The 26,927-nt window shown below is 36.2% G+C and overlaps 1 protein-coding gene across 1 annotated transcript in view; it reads left to right on the top strand.

Moving 5' to 3' along the window:
• Positions 1 to 25,703, top strand: part of LOC126175849 (opsin, ultraviolet-sensitive) — a 70,902-nt gene extending 45,199 nt beyond the window's left edge. The window contains exons 4-8 of the mRNA XM_049922856.1: positions 2,007 to 2,137; positions 3,387 to 3,559; positions 19,200 to 19,360; positions 19,475 to 19,576; positions 25,071 to 25,703. Of these exons, the coding sequence (XP_049778813.1) occupies positions 2,007 to 2,137; positions 3,387 to 3,559; positions 19,200 to 19,360; positions 19,475 to 19,576; positions 25,071 to 25,185 (682 nt within the window). The 3' untranslated portion in view covers positions 25,186 to 25,703. The remainder of the gene's footprint in view (positions 1 to 2,006; positions 2,138 to 3,386; positions 3,560 to 19,199; positions 19,361 to 19,474; positions 19,577 to 25,070) is intronic.
• Positions 25,704 to 26,927: the final 1,224 nt, after the last annotated feature.

Raw genomic sequence — 26,927 nt, 5'->3', positions numbered from 1 at the left:
ATGATATATGCCATGTAAAACACTAATGTCAGAGATACACCAAATTTACATTATTAATGTGTGTCATCTAAACATAAAAAAGAGTATATACTACAAAATTAATAATTTTAGAAATAATTTATTCAGCAAGTTGAGTTTTGGAGCACAAAAGCAGTACTACATCAATGAGTAGAAAGAAATGTTAGAGGTAATTCTGAAATATTTATCTTACGTATCAAGACATGTTGTTCCACTGCCTAACTCATTAACAAGACACTTTTTTATACCATTTGTGCTTTAAAGAACAATGTTCAAAATCACAATAGGCACTAAAGATATGACAAGACCAGCAACAAGACCTCATGACCTCTGCCACTCATATATTTACATTTTCTTAATATGCAGTTCATAATCTTTCATTGTTAGAAATTCATCATAATTAGTTTCATTGTTTTAAATAATTTTTGCATAATTCCTCTTATTACATTTTTTTAGCCTGGTTCTTTCACCTTAGAACATGTTTTCTCTCACAAAATAGTCTTGATATACCAAAATTCAAATTTATACATTTTTTAATTACTAATTTCATAATGAATTAAAAACATTCTCTGGATTGGTATTTACAGTTATTATTATTATTATTCATGGTGTTCAAATACTGACAAGGTACTACAGATAATATTAAAACACCACAAACTTATTCATCCACAGTACTGTAAGGCGCTGTTAATCAATAGTTGTAAGAATGGATCACAAAACTATGACAAAAGGTACAGAGGATGCAATGGGAAAGTGTAAAGAAGATTCTCCTATTATCAAATAAAAAGAATTATTAAAATAAAAAATAGTAAACCTAATACATTTCAATATGTCTGGTGTATGACAAAATAAAAGATAAAACTTAGACATGGAGATGATCTGCCAGGCAGATCAAAACTAATCATCATTAGAAAAATAGAAAAGACAGTGATAAAGACTGTACTTCTTATGCGTTATACAACTGGATATCATGGCTTCCTGAAAGATGCCATCAATTGTGAAATACAAATATCATTTTTGAGTTTATATGACTTACAGTGGGCTTCTCCACTTACCCACATGAATATTGTGGTTTTACGTAAAAGTCACAGTTTGAAATTTTAGTTAAATGTAAACAATGAAGAGCTTCACGCAGGTCAACTGAAACCAGCTGTCAGCTTTGTTCTGTGGATAATGATGCTGTGGGATGTGATGTCTTACATGCACAAACAGAAAGAGAACAGAAAACTGGCAATATTCTTTTGCATCTGTACATATATTTTTAATGCAGGTTGTAGTGACAGATCTGTAGGGTAGCCCGGGGGCAGGGTAGATCAACTGAGTATAGCGATATGGGATATCGCCTTCATCCTATGACGTAATGATGATGTCGTGTGTGATATCATATGAGCACAGACAAAAAGAGTGTAGGTTGTAATGACAATGATCTGTAGTCATACTTGTGTATTTTTACCAGTCTTTATTAATACTGACAATTATAAAATAAAGTAAAAAATAATAAAAAATGTCACTTATTTACAAAAATTATATTACAATTTCAAAAAAGTGAGAAGATAAGCTATAGAAATACATTGTTACAACCTAACTGAGGTAGTTATATTTCAAGATGTGGTTACAAGTTTTGGTCCTGTTTTGGTGAATGGTAATTCAAATCTATTATGTTTCTAGTTTCTGAAGTGTTCCACTGGATGAGTTCTAAAAGTATTGTGTTCTTAGTCCATTTCCATATTTCTTGGATTTAGCAGAGTTTTCATGATCCAAGCATTTTTTCTAGAGAAATCTGTGTTGTTAACAACTTGTAGTAATCTCTGATAAGAAAAAGCTGTTAATGTTTTGCTTTATATTAGCAGTCATAAGCCAGATAAGATACTGATGATAATATCTGGGAACTGTACAATAATTAGTATTAACTTTCTAAACATTCACACAGTTCTTTTGTAGTGGTATGACATTTAAATAATAAGAGAGATGTAATTTTTTTACTGTAGGGTAATAGCAAGGCCATTTGATGGTAAACTAACAACTGGGACTGCTGTTCTGTTTGTACTTCTCATCTGGGCTTACACCCTACCTTGGGCGATAGTGCCACTTCTTGAAATATGGAGCAGATTTGCACCAGGTAAATCATTCAATGCTTCCTGTGGTATAAATTACAGAGATGCATCTGGTAAACTTGCCTCCTGTATTGTATCACATTATACTTGTTTATATGTTGTTAAATACATATTTGTCTGTTTCCACATTTAAAATTGATCATTTTAATGAATTTGAACATAACATGTTTCTGTCCTTGTAAGGTTGTATTAAGAAGGATGCTGTGCCAGCAAAAAATATGAAACATATGTTTGGCCTTACCATCAACTAGTATTCTACAGTAGAAAAGTGTACGTGTGTCCATTTATTCACTGTGAATATAGTTCATATTGCTTGCAGATGAGCATTGTTAACAAGTGCTATGAGTATTCCTCCTAAAGGAAAAATTTAATATAAATATGTGCTACGTTCACAATGGTTTCTCAGTTACATCAATTGGAAATGACCTGTGATGCAGGAATGATGCTTACAACATATCGTAAATTATTGTGTTTTCCTTCCGATTACCCATCAAAACTTGTGGTCATACTATCACCATCACTCTGAATTAAATGATGTTAGCAGCTGTCTTACCAAGTATTTGTTTAGTATTCTCCCTTGACACATGCATAAGCACATTTTAATGAAAGCAAGCAATTACTCCCTTGTTTAAATTATTTGTATTTAGACTTCCAGCATCAAATAATTCTGCAAACATCACCATGACTAACTAAACACACTAATACATTTCATTGAGGTATAGTATAATAGGCTGAGAAATATGCAGAATACTGGTTGTGCATTCCTGTCCCCATTGTCAGAAAGATTTTCTCCAAATATTTCAGCAACAGATTAATTCAGCTGTCCAGTATGGCACACACAGCTTTGAAATAGCTGTATCTCAAAACCATGGAGACTATATTATATTGTATCAAAAGGAGAACACACTTGAGAAAATTTAAAACTACCAGGAACAAAATGGTTATTTGTACTTACCCCCGGGAGGCAAAATTCCAGTTCTTTCATTTTTTTTTTTCAAGAAAATTACTACTAGTTTTCAGAAATGTTAGTTTCTTTATCAAAGAGGAAAGACAGGTAGCCACAAAAAAGAAAATTGTTACTATCACTTATACAGTTATTACAATGAAATAAAATATTTTAATGGCGCTTGCTTGCTGATATTATTATTATTATTATTATTATTATTATAAGATGTGATGTTACTTTTCTTTTTGTTTATTAACTTCTTCATCAGTATGGACAGGAAAGCTATATCATATGTTCTTTATTTACAGAGGGCTACCTTACTAGCTGCACATTTGATTACCTAACCAGCTCACCAAGCAATCAAATGTTTGTTCTAACAATCTTCGTGTTTTCATATGTAATTCCCATGAGCCTGATCATGTTTTTCTACTCTCAAATTGTTAGCCATGTTGTAAGCCATGAGAAATCTCTTCGAGAACAGGTATGTTCATTGATAAGATAGCTTAGTAAACAAAAATATTTGTTTAATATTAAATGATGATTAGATTGTTGTTCACGGCCCTCTAAGAGCACAGGAAGGGAAATTTAATTTTTTGATTCCTTTCATTAAAATTTATTTATCTTCCTTATCTTAATTTTTATTTGTAGTTAGTTGTTGATGCTACTTTCTCGACTTCCTAATAATTTTCTAGCATGCTGTTGCAATACAAAGTTATTTTCATAACTGTAAAATCTGATATTTCATGAGTAATTGATCGCGATTTTCATGTCTAGCAATGTTCATTTCTATAAAAAGTGAGGTGCTTCTCTGGTTTAGTGCCCATTTTCTATTAGACAGACTGATTCATAACATAGTGTTCACAATTGCAGCAAACACCACCCAGGTTCATTCCATAAAATTTTGGGAGTATAGCTGCCTAAACTTTATTTCTTCTTTTTATAATACTTCAGCCATATATCTTCTGGTCTTCAGAGTGAGCTGACAGAAGCTACAGTATGATATAGTACTTGTTAAGTTTTTTTAAACAACAGGAAACTTAAGCACCAGTGCAGCTAATAATGACACATTGCTATTCCAGCATAAATTAACCACATAACCACAGATTCAATTTATACATACTCTTTGCTGCTGATTGTAGTCTCTGGTGCTTATATTTTTAGTGGTTTAAAATGATGTAACAAGCACTGTAGTGTCCTCTAGCTTCAGTTGGCTCACTGTGAAGATGGCTGAAAGTGTACCATTGAAATATTAGAAAAAGAAAAAATAAAGTCTATACAGTGTCACTCCAGAAATTTTATGGATGGTTGCTGTGAAGAGGTTCATCACAGAGGTTCATCACAGTAGTGGACATAACATTAGGAGGTAGTCTGTTTCACAGACAAATGTCATCAACTACAAGAACTTATTCTGCCATATTTCTCAATATAAAATTGTAACCTATTCCATAAACTGAACACATCAGGAAAACATTTGAAATAAATGTGAATCGAAAGACATAGTGATCAACTGTTGATTTAATCATCAATTTTAAGTTTGTTTTCATGTTTTTCTCTGTTCCTGTCACTTGGTAGCTATCCACTTCATATCAGCACAACTGCTGCAGCCTGTCATGATAATAATCTGCATTCTACAGATTGTATCATGATTACTATCATAAACTGACATACTATGTTCAGTTGTGAGCTGAGCTGGTGGCTCTTCACTCACAGCCCCAGACGATGCTGTCTTTAGTCACACAGCTCGGAACAGTTGCTAGTGGGCATTGCTGTGAAGGGCCCACACTGAGGCTGACCCCTCACCTTTGCTTGAGAAAGATTGTTTCAAGGTGTGACAGGCGGAAAAAGTGTTTCCAGGGTACCAATTTGAAACCTACCTGGTTTGTCCGACAAACAGTTTTCAAATCTCATATGTGGCTGATAAAGATCCTGAGCCAGCTATTATCATTCTCCCTTTTAAGTGAAAGCCTCTCAGCATGCAAGGTCTGGGCATTCACAGAGGGTTGTATTATTGGCATCTGGGAGCTCCAATATCAGCCATGTGACAGAGCCCTTTGGGGGAAATCTGTCAAGGAGAGAACAAAATTCAGTATGCACTCTGTGTGAATACCTTGATATGCCGAGTGGGGGTGGGGGAGTCATCCTAGATGTGGAACAGGACCTTCTGGATGCCATAAGAGCACAGGGTACAACCAACTGCCACATGTGGCTCATATTGATACTAATGATGTGTGTCCCTTTGGATAAGAAGAGATTCTCTCTGGTTCCAGGTGGCTATTTGAAGTGATAAAAACAGCCTGTCTTGCTTGCAAGATGAAGGCAGAGTTCACCATTTGTAGCACTGTTGATAGGACCTGTAGCAGACTTTTGATACAGAGACAAGTGGAGGGTCTGAATAAAAGGCTCAGACAGTTCTGAGACTCTGCAGTCATGGGGGGTGTTTGGTGGGGACTGGGCAGCTATTTTTAGGTTAGATGGTCTTGGGAAAGTACAAGCAAGAGTTGTTGTTGTTGTTGTATGTTGTATTTTATAGGTCCCGTTGTCTACATAGCAGCTTATGCATAAGACATTGGACAAGTCAAGTTATAAATATACAGGCTGAAAGTAATTTCAAGGCATACATATTTAAGCTTACAATAATACACTTTACACACAAGTATTTATATAACACATTTCATAAATTTAAATATTCTTCAATGGAATAAAAGCAGTGATGCTGTAAATATGACTTTAGAGATTTTCCAAATGTATTGACCTCAGTGATAGCTTTTATGTTTTCAGGAAGTTTGTTATAAAGCTTAACTCCCATGTGAAAAGTACCTTTTTGGCACAGTGCTGTGCTGATTTGAGTCATATGTAAGTTCCTGTTTTGTCTGGTAAAGTGCTCATGTATATCACAGTTTTTTTGTAGCCTCTGGCCCTTGCCTATTACATTTAATTTAAAGAACAAAAGGGTTTCCATAATGTATACACACGGTAATGGGGGAATACCAGATTTCTTAAACAGGGGTTTACAAGAGTCTCTAGGCTTGCACCCAAACAAGATTCTAATGGCCCTTTTTTGTAGTTTAAAAGTGCTATTAGCTATTTTAGAGTTTCCCCAGAAGGTGACCCCATATCTAAGACGAGAATGAAAGTACGCATGATATGCATTCAATACTGTTTTCTCACTACAGCATGATTTTAATGAACAAAGAAGATAACATGTTTTGCTCAGTTCTGCATTGAGACATTCAATATGCTTATTCCATCTGATGTTACTCTGCAGCCAAAGTCCTAAGAATTTGGTTTCAGTACTGTTACCAACTGGTTCGTCATTGATAGAGACTGATGGGATAAACATATCCTTGTTAGGAACATTGTGGAATTTTAGAGCAACGGTTTTCTTACTGTTTATTACAAGCTGATTACTCTGTGCCCAGCTGCTAAGTTGTTTCGTGACCGTGTTTACTGTCTGCTGTAACTGTTCATCGTCGTCTCCTTTTAGTAGAATCGTGGTGTCATCTGCAAATATGATTGATTTGTGCGCATCAATATTTAAGCTTAGATCATTTATGTACAGAAGAAACAGAAGGGGTCCCAATACGGATCCTTGGGGTACACCACATTTTATTTGTTTATAGTCAGATAAGTGATTAGATACAGTTTTTAGTTCAATATTTGTGTGCTTGACGCACACTGCCTGCATACGATTTGTCAGGAAGGAACTGATCCACTTGTTGGACAGACCTCGAACACCATATCTTTCTAGCTTTGATAGCAGAATTTTATGGTCCACCATGTCAAAAGCTTTTGACAAGTCAATAAAGACTCCTATTGTTTCCTGTTTTTTGTCCAACAGGTTTAGGATGGAATTGATGCACTCATAGACAGCAGTTGTCGTTGACCTCTTATTTCTGAATCCATGTTGTTCATTACATAGGATGCTGTTTTTATTTATAAATTTCATAAGTTTCTCATACATAACTTTTTCCAGTACTTTAGAGATGCAGGAGGAAATTGTGATGGGTCTGTAGTTATTTACATTGTCTTTATCCCCTTTTTTAAATACAGGAATAACTTTTGATGTTTTTAACACATCAGGGAAAGTGCCTGCCTGAAGTGAGCAGTCGCATAAATGTGTGAGTACTTCAATTAGGTTTGATGCGCTCTTCTTTAACATTGTTGCAGGTATACCATCAATACCTGCCGATTTGGAATTTTTTAGTCCTTTTATTGCTTTAGCTACTTCATCTTGTGAAACAGAACTGATGTACATTGATCCTCTACATGTACTTATTTTATATTCATTTGCCTGGATGCTCTTAAAGTTTGATTGTAACATATTTTCAGCAACACCTGTGAAAAAGTTGTTAAATGTGTTAGCTACTTCTAAGGGGTTTGTTACTTTTTTATTTTTATGTGATAGTGTTATATTTTTCCAAGGTTGTCTGTATTCTCCACATTCTTTTTTTATAACACTCCACATAGCCTTTGATTTATTAGCTGAATTATAAATGATTTCATCATTATGCATTATTTTTGCTGCTTTTATTACTTTTCTTAATATTTTGGAGTATTTTTTATAGTATGCGCGTACTACAGGTGAGGAATTTTTTGAGTTACATATTTCATGAAGTAGTCTTTTCTTCTGGCATGAAACCCTTATTCCCTTTGTGATCCAGCTGTTTGTTCTAGAGTTTCCCTGTATGGTTAATGTTTTCAGTGGGAATGCAAGTTCAAAGAAATGGGTTAATGTATCAATGAAAGTGTCGAATTTTTCATTTATATCGTTCATTTTGTACACTCCTAGCCATTTTTCTTTCTGTAATAAGTTGTTGAAGTAGTTCACATTATGCTGATTATAACTTCGATATGCTGTTCTAAAAGACATGTTGTTAATAATACTGCCTTGTACTTTTATGCTTAATATTTGAGCAAGATGATCACTAAAACCTGCATTGAAAATTTTTAGTGAGGTGTTGTGTAAACTCTTCTTTACTAGAAACTGATCAAGAGCTGTTTGACAAGTTTCTGATACTCGGGTAGCTGCTTTTACTTCAGCCTTTAAATTGTAGGACGTTGCAAGGTTCAAAATGGTCTCCCTATTTCCACTATTCGTGAGGAAGTCAATATTGAAGTCACCACAGATTATCAATTCACAATCCATTTTATTTACTTTATTTAGCAATGACTCCATTTTGTTTAAGAAAAGTTCAAAATTCCCGGACGGTGATCGGTAAACTGTAGCAATAACCAGGTTGAACTGAGTAATTTTTATAGCTGCAAATTCATAATCCTTTTCGACATTTGCCCTAGTTAAGTCAGGTAGTGTAATAAAATCTACATTATCCTTTGTGTAAATTGCTACCCCACCCTGTTTGCTGTTATTCCTGCAGTAGTAAGCAGCCAAGACAAATTTGTTTATTTTCGTATTCTGGATTAATTCTGGGTTAAGCCAGTGCTCTGAAATGCATAACACTGAGATATCATTAAGTTCATGTGTTAATAGAACGTTAATTTCATCGATCTTATTACGCAGGGATTGCACATTATGGTGATAAATTTTTAGTTCGGGCGTATTCACGATTTGGTAATTGGGAATCATATTTACAGCATCACATACCTCTAGTTTAAATTAGGAACGTCAGTCCCAAAGGATGCAGGTCAAACAGAGAACAAGGATAGTCTTAAGAAACATCAGGATTATAATTATAAACTGTGTTGGGAAAGAACTAGAGCTCCAGGTGCTAATAGAAAGCACTGACTTTGAAGTTATAGGTACCGAAAGATGGCTGAAGTTGGAGATAACTTCAGCTGCTGTTTCTACTGAGGATCTAATGACGTTCAGAGAGGCTATATTAAATTCAGTTGGTGGTGACCTGTTTGGTGATCTTAGAAGTAGTTTATCTTGTAGTGAAATTAACACAAACAGTTGCTGTGAGTTAGTATGGGCACAGGTTAGACTTGACAACCAGAATAAATAAAAATTTGTTTCCTACCCCTCCCCCCCTTGGCAACCCCACCCTCTCACACAACTCAGATATTATGGTTGCTGCAGGATTAAAAAAAAAAACTTGAGTCTCATTTCAAATAAGTACTCAATTCATACAATTTCAGCTGGTGGTGACTTCAGTCTATCCACAATATGTTGACAAAAATATATGTTCAAAGCTAGTTGCAGCCATAAAACAACAATTGAAATTGAACTGATTGCTTTCTCTGAAAAGTAGTTTGAGCAATTACCTTAGGAACCTAACAGAAATGAAAATGATTGTGAATACTTGAGCTCTTAGTAACAAATAATCCAGAGCAAATACAGAGCATCATGATGGACACAGGGATTACTGACCAAAAAGTCACTGTAGAGAGACTGAATGCCATAACATCCAAACTCACCAAAAATAAATGCAAAATGTATCTGCTTATAAAAGCAGATAAAATTTGCTTGATGCCTTCCCAAGAGATAGCATCCATTCTGTCTGAATTAACTGCATAAGTGTAGACTACATGTGGCTGAAATGCAAAGAAATAGTATCAACAGCAATAGAGAGATTTACACAAAATAAATTAATAAGACACAGAAATTATTCCCCATGGTCTACAAAACTGGTCAGAACCCTGTTGTAGAAGCAATGAAAGAAGCATGCCAATTTTATAAGAATGCAAAATCACAGTTTCCACAGCAAAACTCTACCTCCGAATCTGGGAGAAAATCCAAGATTCTAGTCATACCACGTATGTAAAGGACACCAGCAGCTACACACAATCGGAACCTTTAGTGCAATAAGAAGTTTCATGAAGGTTTGAAATTATTTGTAAAGTTTGTTGAAGTTCACTAAGTGCTCTCCTTATGAAAAAACTGGATGAATATACTCTGGGTAATTTGCATGTCATGCATTATGTAGCTTCAAGAAATATACACAGTTTCTGAATTTCATAGTTAACTTATTGTATTAAATCTTTTAACATAAGGTTACACCTCTTAATGTGTAGATTGTGACACCATTTTTAATTCTTAAATTCGCTCATTAATTTCCTGAAATACTGGCAATCAAAGTTATGTTGCCCCTGGAAGCTGTGAAACAGGCAACCTGCAACTGGTACTGGATGATTGTTTCAGCCATTAAGTAATGTAGGTATATTTGAAATGTAAAATTGTTGATTAAGTCGCCATGTGATTGGGCTCAAATTTATCCATGGTTCATCTTAACAAGAAATGCAATACTGCTTCAGCATGTTTCATCTTACAATTTACTGTAGCATCATATCCATTAGAGGAAATTTTCCACATGATGCCCATGCATTTCGATGTATGCACTTCATTACAAATTATTACATACCCCAATAAAACAGTCAGTAATGAAAATAAGTAAGTTCATCTACTACACAGCACTTGCATCTATGGAAATAAATTTCAATTTAAGAGCAAGTTTACACATTATTCCTATACAATACAATTGTGCTAATGAAAATACTTCATTTACCAACAATACATTTGTCATGTACTTTACACATGCTACCAATGCATTTAAAAAGTCGTGTGTCATGAAGAAGTTGTTACAAAGGGAACAATCAATTTAGTTTTACAATTTGCACCTGTCATAGATTGTATGTTACTGGGTAAGTACATCAAGATTTCTGTGAAGTGTGATTCATGTGTTTGTGTGACACAAACATGTATGAACCATTTATGATTTGCTGGGTTATTATTTATAACAACAAAAATAATCAATTATTGGCAACATAATGTAACTGGATAGACACAAAAATCTACTCACCAAGCGGTGGCAGGAGAACACATACACAAAAAGGTTTAATTTATGCAAGCTTGGAGCCAGTGGCTCCTTCTTCCAGCAGAATAGTTGAAGGGGAAGGAAGAGGGGTGAAGGTAGGTGTGAAACTGTAGGTGTTTAGGAAAAGGCCATCCTGTCCGGTAATCTTCCCCTGATCTAAGGTTCTGGGTGAATTTCCTGTACTGTATCCATTTTCCTAAACCTCTCCTGCCTCTTTTGCCAGATGAATCAGCCACTGCCTCTGAAAGCTTGCGTAAGTTAATACTTTTTGTGTGTGTGTTCTCCTGCCACCATCTGGTGAGTTATTATTTTATGGTAAATGATGACTGTTTTGACTGTCATCATTTACCATGAATAATTTCAACAGATGCTGTTTCAGCCATGTTTAAATCTTGAGTTATTATTTACCTCTACTTGCAACAATTATGATACCAACTGAGAAAAAGAGAAACACTAAAAAATGGGAAGAGCATCAGACCATCAGTCTAATTTCTCATGCAGCTAAAATCTTGCTGAGAGTGTTGAATAGAAGGCTATATGGCATGCTGGATAGAGGGATTGCAGAGGAGCAGTTCGGGTTTAGAAGAGGAAAAGGAACAAGAGATGCTATTGGCCTGTTAAGAACTATAGGGGAAAGATATATGGAAAAAGGTAGAGAAATCTTTGCTGTTTTTATAGACTTAGAAAAGGCTTTTGACAGAGTTCAGTGGAACAAGCCGATAGATATTTTGAAGAGGAAAGGACTAGATTGGAAGGAGAGACAACTGATACAGAATCTATATTTACACCAGAAAGTAAGGATAAGGATTGGAAATGAAATGTCAGAAGGAAGCAGCACTGGATGAGGCATTAGACAAGGTTGTTGCCTTTCCCCACTGTTGTTTAATGCCCGTACCTTGAAGAGATTATTGCGAAAGGCTTAGATGTGAAAAGAGGAATGTGTAAGGGTGGAAAGAGAATAGAATGCATAAGATTTGCTGATGACATGGTATTAGTGGCAGAAAGTGAGCAGACAGTGAATAACATGCTGAAAGATCTGAATGAAGCTTGTGTGGAATATGGGATGCAAATAAACACAGCAAAAATAAAGAGTATGGTCATCTGTACAAGACGCAAACTGTCCAATATTAAAATAGGACAGTCTACCATTAGCCAAGTAAGTGCATTTAAATATCTTGGAAGCACAATAACTGAAGACTTGAGATGTCACCAGGAGGTGAAACTTCGAATTGCCATAGTGAAGCAGGCATTCAACAGAAAGAGCATACTCTTATGTGGCAAATTAGATAACGGTCTAAGGAAAAGGCTTGGCAAATGTTTTGCCTGGAGTGTGCCACTATATGAGGCAGAAACATGGACGCTGAGATGAGAGGATGAAAAGCATTTGAGATGTGGATGTGGAGCAGAATGGAGAGAATAAGCTGGATGGAAAGAGTGAGTAATGAAAGAGTATTGGAAAGGATTGGTGAGAGAAGATATCTGGTGAATGTTGTAAGAGAAAGGAAAAAGAACTGGTTGGGGCACTGAGAAGGAAGTGCTTGCTAGCAGATGCTTTCAAAGGATTGGTTTGTGGGAGAAGACTGAGAGGAAGAAGGAGATACAAGATGATAGATGATATAAAAGGAAGAGGAAATTATGCAGACCTGAAGAGGATGGCAGAAGACCAGATAGCCTGGAGAACTACCATGCGAAAACCTGCCTTTTGGCAGAACACTGATGTTGATGATGATGATGATGATGGGACTGCTGGATCAGAATTATTAACAAGAGGTCATTATGTGTGAGCCAAATTATTGAATAAATTATTGATACCATTGTTGTTGTTTTTTTTGTTCTCATCATTGTAGCCTTCAACCCAAAGGCTAGCTTGATACAGCTCTTCATGCTAGTCTGCCCTGAGCAAGTCACATCATCTGTGCATGAGTACCAAATACCCACAGCCACTTGAACATGCTTAGTGCAGTCAAGTCCTGGTCTCCCTCTACAATCTCACTTTCCTACATCACCATGTTCATTGTTTTATGATGCAACAGATTGTTGTGTCCTACACCATGAGGTCCTTTTCTCTCCAGTTTCATTTATCGTCTTTTCATTAGGTATTCAATTCACCTCCATTTATCTAATCTTCAGCATTTTTCTATAACACTACATTTCAAAAGCTATTTTCTTGTAGTGTCTACTGTTTGTCATACATATCTCATGCAAGGCTGTACTCCAGGAAAGCTTTTAGTAAGGACTCCCTAACACTTAAATCTGTATTTTATCTTGATATAATTCTCTTTCTTGGAACAAAACAATCAATGGAAAGTCCAGGATAGAATAAACTCAATATGGAAAGGGTAGATTGCTACTCACTACATGGAGGAGGCACTGAGTTGCAGACAGGAATAATGCAACATTTAAGCTTTTGGGCAAAAAAGTCTTTCTTCAAAAACAGAAAAACACACACACACACACACACACACACACACACACACACACACACGCGCGCATTCACACAAGCACAAGTCTCTCTCTCTCTCTCTCTCTCTCTATCACACATACATACATACATACACACACACACACACCTCTCTCTCTCTCTCTATCACACATACATACATACACACACACACACACACACACACACACACACACACACACACACACACACACACACACACACACCTGGTTACTATTACTGGCTGCTGCCCAGTTGTCTTTCTTAGAACTGCTTCATTGGCTATTGGCAGTCTGCACTTAATATCCTCTTTATTTCTGCCATTATAAGCTACTTTTCTACCTTAATAGCAAAATTCATCTACTACTTTTAGTATTTCATTTCCTAATCAAATTCACTAAGCATAATCTGATTTAATTTGGCTACACTCCATGTGTGCTAATGTTCACCTTACTACCCTTGTCAAGATACTATCCATTCTGTTCAACTGATCTTCCAAATCTTTTGCTGTCATTAGCGATCCATAAAGCACTTATTTCTTCTTCTTGAACTTTTAAGTTCTTCAAAATTCTTGTTTCTTCTCTCTGAGTTTTAAGTCCATTAATGGTAGTGGCAGATGGTAATGCTCTAGTTCTGGTCTGTCCATTGTTAATCAGTCAAAATATTCCTGTTATTATATACATAAAAAACTGCATACACTGGGAAGAAATTTCTGTCATTTTTAAAGGGTAAATAGTTTGTCAAACAAACAGCTTGTTTTGCATGCTACTGATACATTTTCTGTATGCACACTATGGCACCAAAATTGTTCCTTCAACAAGGCAATGGTTGGTTTCTTCCCCATATTGTCCTCTTGTAGTTAGTGACCCATCTCTAATTACCATGATTCCAGTAGGAAAGCTGGCCTATTGATAATGCTATTCTCTGGCTTGGCATATGTTAGCTGCTGTTCATACACAGTTGGAAATCAGTTGACAACTGTCTAGTGATTTGAAGCTGCTGCAAATGGATTTTTCAGGCAGGATTCCAAGAACAAGTAGCAAATATATCTAAGGTATATCCTTTCAGTGTTATTGTCTCCTCTCCAGGAAATATGGAATCTATTACCACTCAACTTGACTGTGAATTTTGTGTCAGTGGTAGATCTATGGCCATGCACAAGACAGGCAGAGACCAGGGAGAATTCACAAGTTTGCAATACTGTCTCCCACTGAATCTGAACCAGTGCAACACATGTCACCCATTGAGAAGCCTGTTGTGTTCCATGTAATAATGAAGTAAGAGCAAAAGTGTGGGTAAGTTCAAACATATGGAAAACAACAGAGTCCCTTAGTGAAAAGGCAGCAAGAGGTAAGAAGAATCACATTGTGCATTCAGTGTGTATGCCTGTAGGCCTCATTTCAAATGTTCAAGAAGCTATGCTGGCAGCCATTGAGGGAACAGAATGATGAATTCCAGATGATTCTCATCTGGGCTCTGATGTCATACTTCGATCATTCCAGAACTGTCAGGGACACCTGCCTTTTTCATGCAATGTTAGCATTGTTCCCAGAACTGATCACACCCTCCTGGCTCTGAGTTGAGCAGAAGAGTTGAATTACAGACTTATAAGGGTCTGTAACAAGCTAAGCTGCCACTTCCAAGACTTTTGCCATTGGTTGGGAACTGTAGGGTCCCACAAAACAGCTCAGGCATACACAGCACAGCAAAGGCTACTGCCCAGGTACTGCACACAAGGTTTTTTTCTAGATTAGACAACTCTCCATCCAGTCCAATCCAGATAGCTGTAGGAAACATGAAAATAGTAATGTAAAATCCAAAGAAATGTCCCTCCACAGATAAGATTATTTAAATCCTAGTGTTTGACTGTCAAAACATTCTCAACAAGGTAACAGCTTTGGATCTACTCCTAAAAAGAAGCAGACTACACAATTATGTTGGTTAAAGCCCTAAACTAATTCCTAGGTACATCTATGTGTATATTGAAAATATAGGCTCATGGGAAACAGAAATTGTGTATTCGTTACAGTAGACAAGGAACTCAAATCTACCAAGAGAGAAATTTAAGGTTTATGCGGAATTGCTTGGGCAACAATCAATAGCAGTGGTATCCTCCCACCAAACACCAGACCTTCCTTCCCTGCCTTTGCACATACACACTTATGCAACTGTAAACTGTAACCAAAAACTTCTGAGAAAACCTAACCTCACTAGTACATACAGGGGTTGGACAAAAAAAAATGGAAACGCTGCAAGCAGTGCATGCTTGAACATAAATGCAAATGCTAGCCAAGCCTTCAAGTTGCACTGTTGAATTTGACTACAAATGTGCCTGTGCAATGTCCTCAATACTTTGCAAGTGTTAGTCATGGTCATAACAGTTTTCTCTGTAGTTGTGAGTGCATTATGTTGGAGCTGCATGAATCATAATATGGGAAAATTGTATGTGCTCGTACTACCATGACCAAGGCAGCCGAAGTGTTTGGTGTTTCGAGAGGAACCATATGACAGATTTATACCACATACAATGAAAACAGAAAAGCTTCATCCACACTATCACAATGTTGATGAAAGAGTATGTTGAGTGACTGTGATATGTGGTCACTGAAGAGGTTTTTGGCAAATAATAAGAGGATGACAGCTACAAAAGACACTGCAGTACTAAATATCACACTCATAAACGCTGTCAGCACCATAAAAACACAAAGGGAGCTCCAGAAGCAGGGAACTGCAGTGCAAGCTGGAATTCCAAAACAACTCAACAGTGATAAAAATGTCCGTAACAGGAAAATGTGGTTCCAATGCCATAAAATCTGGACAATTGAGCAACAAAGAGTGTCATTTAATTGGATGATTCTTGTTTCACACTGTTTCCAACTTCTGGTTGAGTTTAGGCTCCAAGAATGAATCATGGTGGGGATTCGGTGATGATTTGGGCAGCCATATCATGGTATTCCATGTGCCTCATGGTCACTCTGTGAGGTTGTATTAGGATTATGTAATCATTTTGGCTGATCAGGTACATCCCAAGATAGTACATTTTTCCCAAATGGTGACGCTGTGTTCCAATGTGACAGGATCCCTGCTCACACAACTCACGTTGTCCAGAACTGGTTTTGTGAGCACAAGGATGAATTTTCAAATCTGCCCTGGCCACATTACGGTAGTCACAAAATTTCAATATTATTGAGCCTCTGTGGTCTAATTTGGACGGAAGGGTGCGTGATCACTATCCATCTCCATCTTTGTTACCTGAACATGCCACTATTTTGCAGGTAGAATGCATTTATCTATTCCAAGACAACTGGAAGCTGTTTTGAATGCCAGCAGCTTTCATACATTATATTAGGCATGGAAACGTGTTGAGTTTGTTGTGTTTCCATATTTTGGTCCCAATTATACTGTCATAATTGGAGGAGACTTTAATCATACAACTATCAATTGCAATAACTATAGATTTTTACATAATAGGTAAAAAAAGATATCCTGTAAAACAATACAGAATGCTTTTTCTTAAAACTATTTAGAGCAGATACTTTAGAAGCCCAGCCAGGTTGTAAATAGATTAGATCTCACCACAAGAAACAGACCTGACCACTTTGAGGATATCCACATTGCAAATGGTATCAGTAACCATGAGACAGTTGTAGTAAAAATGACTGTTAATGTTCCAAGAACAACTAAAACAAGTAGAAAGATTTACATACTTAGTAAAATAGATAAAGGGCAGTATCCTCACATCTCTAGGAGGAACTCAAAATATTTAGCCTTGGGCAGGAACATCTATAGGAACTGTGACTGAAGTTTGCAAGAATACTTATCCATGCATCATATACATTTCTACATATATGCACATCTATATATAAATTACTACCATACCAGTATCTAATTGTGAGACCTCTAAGAAAACCCATAGAAGTTCCAGTTATATGTAATCACTAAAATTGAACAATGCACCAGGATTTGATAAAATCTATTTCAGATTCTATACAGAATGTGTGGCTGAGTTGACCCCTCTCTTAGCCATAATATAGAGTAGAGCCCTTCAGTAAGAATCTGTACACAGTAGTTGAAACAAAACACAGGTCAAACCCATCTAAAACAAGTGTAACAGAAATGATTCACAAAACTACCATCCAATATCACTTGAACATTTTCTGGCCTGAAATATTTGTGAGATATCTTTAACAGAATTATGTCCTTCATGCCAACCAGCCTGGACTCCAAGAATATTGGCCATGTGAAACTCAACTGACATCCTGATAGCTATGGATCATGACAATCAGACAAGTGCAGTATTTCTTGATTACCAAAAAAGCATTTGACTCAGTATCACGTCAACACTTGCTGACTAAGTAAGGTCATATACAGAATCAATTGACTGGATTGAGGATTTCTTGGTAGGGAAGAGTCATTGACAGATCTGGAAGCGACTTCAGACATGCCCCAGAGAAGTGTGTTGCAGCCCTTGCTGTCAATTTTGTATACTGATGACCTGGCAGACAATGTTAATAATAGTCTCATACTTTTAGCAGATGATACAGTTATCTATAATGACGTGATATCTGAAAAAAAGCTACTCAGATATCAAAGAGGTTTAAAATTGATGCAAAGTCTGGGAACTTGTTTTAAATGTTCACAAATGTAATATTGTGCACTTCACAAAATCAGAAATGAAAAACCCTATGACAAGAAAATCAATGAGTCTCAATTGGAATCAATAAACTCAAACAAATTGTATATTGAGCAAGCAGTGAAGGAAACAAAAGAAAAATTCAGAGTAGGTATTAAAATCCATGGAGAAGAAATAAAAACTTTTGAGGTTCGCCGATGACATTGTAATTCTGTCAGAGACAGCAAAGGACTTGGAAGAGCAGTTGAACGGAATGGATAGTGTCTTGAAAGGAGGATATAAGATGAACATCAACAAAAGCAAAACGAGGATAATGGAATGTAGTCGAATTAAGTCTGGTGATGCTGAGGGAATTAGATTAGGAAATGAGACACTTAAAGTAGTAAAGGAGTTTTGCTGTTTGGGGAGCAAAATAACTGATGAAGGTCTAAGTAGAGAGGATATAAAATGTAGAATTGCAAAGGCAAGGAAAGCGTTTCTGAAGAAGAGAAATTTGTTAACATCGAGTATAGATTTAAGTGTCAGGAAGTCATTTCTGAAAGTATTTGTATGGAGTGTAGCCATGTATGGAAGTGAAACATGGACGATAAATAATTTGGACAAGAAGAGAATAGAAGCTTTCGAAATGTGGTGCTACAGAAGAATGCTGAAAATTAGATGGGTAGATCACATAACTAATGAGGAAGTATTGAATAGGATTGGGGAGAAGATAAGTTTGTGGCACAACTTGACTAGAAGAAGGGATCGGTTGGTAGGACACATTCTGAGGCATCAAGGGATCACCAATTTAGTATTGGAGGGCAGCGCGGAGGGTAAAAATCGTAGAGGGAGACCAAGAGATGAATACACTAAGCAGATTCAGAAGGATGTAGGTTGCGGTAGGTACTGGGAGATGAAGAGGCTTGTACAGGATAGAGTAGCATGGAGAGTTGCATCAAACCAGTCTCAAGACTGAAGACCACAACAACAACAATAATTAAATTAAATGATCATGGGGGCTTAATTGTGGATAAAGCAGGTCGGAAACTTTGTTTTATTGGCAGGATACTAGGAAATTTGCTTTCCAAACACTCATGTGATTCATCCTAGAATCCTCCTGCAGTGTATGAAACTGTCCCTCCTGTCCTTTATAGGTACAGTGCAACCTTGAGAACATAGTAGTAGTAGTAGTAGTAGTAGTAGTAGTAGTAGTAGTATATTTACAAAAGCAAAGTAACAAGAGATTCACAAATAACACAACTTCCAAATATTTAATGCACTTGAAATAATTTCACAGGCTAAGAAGATGAATGTAGAATCTCTACGCAGCAACACAGCACAGAATCAGACATCTGCTGAAATAAGGATAGCCAAAGCTGCTATTGGAATATGCTTCCTTTTTGTTGCTTCGTGGACTCCATATGCTGTAATGGCCCTTATTGGTGCCTTTGGAAATAAGTAAGTACATTTAAATTACAAACAACAATGATGCACACTGCCATTGCGATTAAAAGCTTGATCTCAGGCCAACCTGAATTGCAGAAGGTAAACACATATGATCCATTTTTACAGAGCACTGCTGACTCCAGGAGTTACAATGATTCCAGCTTGTACTTGTAAAGCAGTAGCCTGTCTGGATCCTTACGTGTATGCCATCAGCCATCCACGATACAGGTAAATACAGTTTGAAACTGATCTCAATGTATTTTATTCATAATTCAGTGATCCTAAAAATCACATGGAGATATGAATCATAATTGTTGTTATGCCAGTAGAGAGAGAAAAGCAATATCTCTTTTGAGACAGAACATGTGTACAATTGTCTTTGTTTGACAAAAGAAGATGGTAGATGGGTCAATCCTTTGAGTTATGGAACCAACCAACTATTGATACGTAATCAGCATGGTTTGAGAAAACATCGTTCTTGTGCAATGCAGCTAGCTCTTTATTCGCACGAAGGAATGGCTGCTATCTACAGGGGGTCTCAAGTTGATTCCATATTTCTGGATTTCTGGAAAGCTTTTGACACTGTTCCTCACAAGCGACTTCTAATCAAGAAGCTGCGGCCTATGGGGTATCATCTCAGTTGTGCGACTGGATTCGTGATTTCCTGTCAGGCAGGTCGCAGTTCGTAGTAATAGATAGCAAATCATCGAGTAAAACTGAAGTGATATCAGGTGTTCCCCAGAGAAGCGTCCTGGGACCTCTGCTGTTCCTGATCTATATAAATGACCTGGGTGACAATCTGAGCAGTTCTCTTAGGTTGTTCGCAGATGATGCTGTAATTTACCGTCTAGTAAGATCACCCGAAGACCAGTATCAGTTGCAAAGCGATTTAGAAAAGATTGCTGTATGGTGTGGCAGGTGGCAGTTGACGCTAAATAACGAAAAGTGTGAGGTGATCCACATGAGTTCCAAAAGAAATCCGTTGGAATTCGATTACTCGAAAAATAGTACAATTATCAAGGCTGTCAATTCAACTAAGTACCTGGGTGTTAAAATTACAAACAACTTCAGTTGGAAAAACCACATAGATAATATTGTGGGGAAGGCGAGCCAAAGGTTACGTTTCATTGGCAGGACACTTAGAAGATGCAAAAAGTCCACTAAAGAGACAGCTTACACTACACTCGTACGTCCTCTGTTACAATATTGCTGCGTGGTGTGGGATCCTTACCAGGTGGGATTGACGGAGGACATCGAAAGGGTGCAAAAAAGGGCAGCTCATTTTGTATTATCACAAAATAATGGAGAGAGTGTGGCAGATATGATACGTGAGTTGGGATGGAAGTCATTAAAGCAAAGACGTTTCTCGTTGCGGCGAGATCTATTTACGAAATTTCAGTCACCAACTTTCTCTTCCGAATGCGAAAATATTTTGTTGAGCCCAACCTATATAGGTAGGAATGATCATCAAAATAAAATAAGAGAAATCAGAGCTCGAACAGAAAGATTTAGGTGTTTGTTTTTCCCGCGCGCTGTTCGGGAGTGAAATGGTAGGGCGATAGTATGATTGTGGTTCGATGAACCCTCTGCCAAGCACTTAAATGTGAATTGCAGAGTAATCATATAGGTGTAGATGTAGATTTTATGTAAGTATTATTTACACTTCCAGTTTACTGGTGATGTATCAAAAATTCTTCTATCAAGTAGGAGTTCTGAAGCAGAAAGAGATTAGGTTCACTGGCAGTATGACTGTAGATAGTATGGTCCCATTGCTGGTATTTCTCTGAGCTTATCCTCCTTGTTTGTGCTTCTCAAAGAATACCCGCAATTCATGTTGAAATGATTATGACAATGAAACTTTTGACAAATCATTTGACACTGGAATCCTAACTACCAAAAAATTTTTCAACAAATTTAGCTCTCTTTAACTGGTTGCATCTTCTGTTGGTTAGACTGTTATCTGCAGTTGAATATTTTAAGAGTATTCAACATAGCAGCTCATAAACATGTGACCTGTCTGGCCCACAATTGTTGGTCTGGGTTCTTAAGGCATACTGTAAACATCTAGTGTACAGATGTGTCAACAATCCCTAAAATGAAATACAGGCTGAAACATTGGCATTTTTTTGAGTATGAGTTCAATCTTGTTAGATATTTTTCTTCAAGAAAATCACTATTTCCTACAAATGCCATTTGTCTGCAACATGTTTGCCAGCCACATCAGTGCAAAGCTACTTAAACTGTATTGTTAATCCTTAATGCAGTTTACAGGCACATCAGGACTTTCCGAGGATGTTCTTTGCTGAAGCAACCTCGGCCTTGGTCTTATGTACTATTGTGTTCAGCGCATTTAACTTGTGAACTATAAGATGCAGTTACAACACTTTAGATAATCACTGTATGTGACAGTTTATGGTAAATTGAGTGATTTTTTTTAATCATGCCAACAGAGTCTGTTTATGCACTCCTCAGTTGTACTCCTGGACAGAACAGTGAAATTTTGACTCTTGACTGCAGAATTTACTAATCTGAACAGATTCAACTTGGGCAATGTGGCTGCACAGGTGTCTGTGTGTAGGAGTGGGGGTGGGGGGTGGGGGGTGAGGTGGAGGGGGCGAGTCGGGGGGAAAGAGTGTGCGGCATGCGCAGGGGCACATATGTTTCACACTCTAGTTTGTTATTCATCCAAATGCTAACAAAGTTTTTATTCCTTTTGGTGTACCTATTGATGACTCAGTGTATCAACTATTTGGTGAACTGTCTCCTTTACTCCTAAATTATTTACAGTCTGCCAGAACTTTCCTTACCACTTTAATTTTCATATATAAATATAAAATAAATGAGAAGTCTTTGGGAAACTTGCACATTTTTAATAACAATGAAGCACATTATCATGTCTATGTATAGTCAAGTCAATAGAAAAAGTAGACACAAAGTTGCAAGAAATATCAGATTATGTGCAAGTCTCAAATAATCAAATTTTTTTGCATGCAGTTTCAAGGGAAGTCTATGAACCACTTGAAAGTTTAAGAAAAATTTCTAACTCCAATGGATATGAATGTGTAAAAAAAATTATAACTCCATAATTCAAGAAAGACAACTGTAATTATTCTTTCTAAACAAGATAGTTGTCCAGCTTCATGCCAACAAGGCACATTATGGTATCTTAACTTAAAACTGCTCCAAAGGTATTTACGATGCATAAAGCAAGAAGACAGCTCATTAACCCTTTCAGACCCACATTAAATTTTACTTTCTCTTAGTTGCAGCAAAAACATTTTTCACAGTGGAAACCTCATGTACACATATGAGAATGTTCAATCTTTTTATCATGTACAAGCATTGCCAGCTGTTGGGTTTCACCAAATGAATGTAGCAGTGCACAGCAGCTTTTCACTGCCAGAATACACATAAGTGGTTGGTGAGATGCATTCCACTGTATAAATAAACATTATTATTGTTATTCTGCATGGTAATTATTGAATGATCAGTTTATTTTTTTTACAAAAGCTAATATTTCAACATTAGCAATTTTAGTCAATAAAAAGAAAACAAATTATATTTTGAAAATGGGTACATATCTTTGTATAAATCTTGTATCTAAAATCATTATAAAATCATCAAAGAGCATTACGGCATAAAGAAAAATTTTCATTCCTCCAGAAAAAATTAAGGACTGAAAGGGATTACATATTGTTCATCAAAATTCATAAATTGAAACCTGTTGTTTTAATGTAGTTTCAAACAAAGTGATTATGGTTTGAAGCAATTCATATAACAATCATTAAAAAAAGAGCATGCATAACAAGCTTGCATAGATATGTTGGCAAATGCACATACAAAACAGTGGAGGCATAGTTTCTCATTTACAACTCCTCCACTAAAATAAATGTCTGTATAATCCTCATACTTTGAGTCAAACATCCTAAATCATTCTATGATGTTGTATACTTAATAGCTACATATGCCACTTGATACATTCTTCTTAGCAGTTCTAATAACAGAATCATTTTCTGGGTTTCTACTGTAAATTTCCTTTTTTTAAAATTGCCTTGTAGGAATGCAATAACAATATGAAAGTGATCTGTGTTTAAATCATATTATTTAACAGTTAAACTAAATAGATATCAGTATAAATAGTTGTGGATTACTGGGGAATGTCTCTCCATTTCTAAACCTTTGTGAGCAACCTGTAAGTAATATATGTGCTTTGTATCTAGTAATGTGTACTTGTATGTTCTTTTTAATCCTCTTCATGCCAATTCGCTTTTTATCTGAGAGCAAAACTGCTGTTTCCATTGTGTAACTATAGTTCTTTTTGAATTATGTGAAAGCATTCATGTGAATCTTAGCTTTCTAAGGCTTCTTCTGATGATTATGGATGTCTGCCCTATGCATTTGTAGAGTAATAGGAGGCACAATAATCCATCCTTATTGGGTTTGGAAATCTTTATGATCTAAGGGTAGAAGGGGAGCTGAACAGTGGATAGGCACATTTAAAAGTAGTCTGTTAGATTTTCTTTAGATTCACAGTCAATGTCATCTCTAGGTGCATTTCCCTCTGCAGAACTTGAAATTTTGTCCCCAGAAGGTAAGTATTGGCCAGCCATTCTGTCTCCTTGTAATTTAACTTTTAACTGATTATCTAGTTTGCCTGACTTGGAAGCAGTGTCGAACATCTCATACAAGCATCCCTTACTGGTGACTTGCCACTTACCTTGCTTTTGCTAAGGTTTTTTTTCCCCGCTGTGATTAAAATTATAGCAAGACCTCAGTGCCTTGGGTATATCACATGTGTTATTTCTATTATCTTTCCTGTGAAATTCAAGAGCTGACTGTTATTCAATACCTGATAAGCACATTTCATTCATCATTTTCCGTAATAACTTAACATTCATAGAGTCTCTGGTTGTTGGTATACTGGAGTCCTCTAGGCTCACTATCATTGATTTGTATCCATCAGATAGTGCTTTCCTCAAAATAAATTCTACCTATTAACTTTTCACTTTAAAATTCAGTGTTTAACTAAATATTGTATTTGCTTCAGCACTACGTACTTTCAACTGATCCATTATTTCACCTGATGTGTATTTCCATTACTTTTTGTGTTGGTGATATGTTTTCAAGGCAAACTTCCATATATTTCGGTTCTCTGTCTCTTTTAATTTTTCTGCCACATGTTTTTAGTCTGTGTTAAAAGATGTTCTGATGTTGTATCTTGCAACACAGATACAAATATTTTTATTGTGCCAAAATGGAATGTTTATAGTTTTTTCATAATTTTTTTACTAACTGCATCTTCTGGGCCCACAGCCTTTTGATTTAATAGTGGTTTCACCTTAAGTGTTCAATGTTTGAAGTAACTATGCAACATCTATTAAACACTGAATATATATAACAAGCCACAATGGATACATTGACAGAGATTCATACAAATTAGTGAAAGCATAAATTCTCATTCACAAGATCTTTTCTTCCTGCTGATTTGCAAAGGACACTATGTTCCTCCACTTTTAACTAATTTTCCAGATTTTTGTTACTTGATCATCAATGTTCTTATCCTAATATACATTCGTCATGTATCTATGCAACAGTTTGGCAGAATTTTTTATCTGTTCTACATTTATGCTTTTGAAAATGTTCATGGATTTCCTTTTTACTTGTTTCATAAACAAAACCATAAACAACTGTCAACTATAGCTGTATTTTTCCATCATTCCAGGGTTGAATTGCAAAAGCGATTACCTTGGCTCTGTATTAAAGAAAATCAACAATCCAGCGACACAACTTCAACTGTCACAGCAACATCAACTGGTGCAACTACCACACCAAGTTAAGAATATTCTGATATGTCACCTCGGATGACGACTTCTGCAATGTCTACGGTACTGGCAGTTCTTGAATGGAATGTGTGAGACCTGTAGATATATCCATTTTTGTTCTTGGATGTTGTGAGATATTGCAATTTTTGGTACACTATAGTGTCATGTGATCAATAAAAACTGTGGGAGAAATGCACTTAATTCTGAGTTCTACAAAACTGAAAATCACCATTCGTCTGTGCATGCTTTTCATTTATAAATGGTTAATTTTAAGAATTGTCTCCCTGTTAATATCTCTCAACGTGCTCTGAATAATGTTTTTTTTAAGTGTGTCAGACAGTTTCTCAGTCTTTAATTCTGTGAAGTTAAAGAGAATCAGAGAAGCACTGTTAAAATTTATCTAATAAAGGTTCTGAGTTGTATAGAAAATTTTTGTGAAATAGTGTGTGAAATACTCAGTGGTCTATTTTTTTCAATCAGTTTGTGATTCCATTTTCTTTTATTTGCAGCAGCAATAAACCACAATTACTGTATGTTTTTGTTTTTATTGATTTCAAATATGATTTTCCTTTCATAAACATTTGGCCAAATTGTGTACCTTTGGCCCTTCTTGAGAAAGTGAAAAAACATCCACTTTCATTGATTGTATTCAAAGATACTATTTAACAGAAAAATTAATGCTACACATCAGTTTTAAGGGCCGTAGACACTGTACAAAACAGAAATTTAATTTTCGGCTGAAATTAACCAGGATAAAAAATAAAATAACTGTCATTCACTTTCCACGTCATTCCCAAGAATTTTGAAGGCCATCAAAAGCCAACATTGGTCTGAATTTTTCTGTGTATCAGAGACAGAATAAACTCAAGTGACATATTGGCTTCTTCAATAAAGGACACCACTCACACAAAATGTTTTCTTGTGTCTGACAGTTTCACAATGTGATCTATATGCTAATAGCTTGGTAGTTCATGGATGTTGTTTCACATGACAATTTAAAGACAAGACTGTAACACTCTCAACAGTGGAAGCATTCATGGAAAGAAGTAGTAAATGAAAACCACAAGAATAATTTGATAAGAAATATTACTAACAGAACTCTCCAGAATAAATAACATTGCTACATGATTATATTACCCATTGTGTAAGAGCAAACTGGCACAGAGATTTTCTAATGATTCCAGCACTGTGGTCTGGTGTAAATGAAACAATCATTATGCCATAATGTGAAAGACAAACAATAATCATTAATCTACTTTCTCAAGGCACTATATCTGTACTTGAACACTGGCTATTCAGAAGTCTTTGAAGAAAAGTCACTGAAAATGTCATTTGTGAAGTCAAGAAGATATGCTCCAGTACTAAAAGCTGCTCAATATGGCAATGTTACCAGATAACAATAATCAAATTTATTAAACAGAAATACCTCTAGATTAGGAGACAAAAATACTCTCTCTCTCTGTGTCTCTTTCTCTCTCTCTGTCTTTCACACACACACACACACACATACACACACACACCCGAAAGATTCAAAACAACTGCCAGGAACACCTTCAAGTGTTCCACTGTCCGCCATCTTGTTTTTACAGCTGGTAAACAGTGAAATACTGACAGTGACAGTTCAGTATACAGAACACAGAACTTCACAGTGAAGAAGATGAAGAAAGAAGAAAACATAAGTGAAACATAATGTAAATACACACACACACACACACACACACACACACACACACACACACACACACACACACACAAAA

Source organism: Schistocerca cancellata, chromosome 3 (genome assembly GCF_023864275.1).
Source record: "Schistocerca cancellata isolate TAMUIC-IGC-003103 chromosome 3, iqSchCanc2.1, whole genome shotgun sequence".
Classification (NCBI taxonomy): Eukaryota; Metazoa; Arthropoda; class Insecta; order Orthoptera; family Acrididae; genus Schistocerca; species Schistocerca cancellata.
This window is presented reverse-complemented; position numbering and strand designations above follow the sequence as displayed.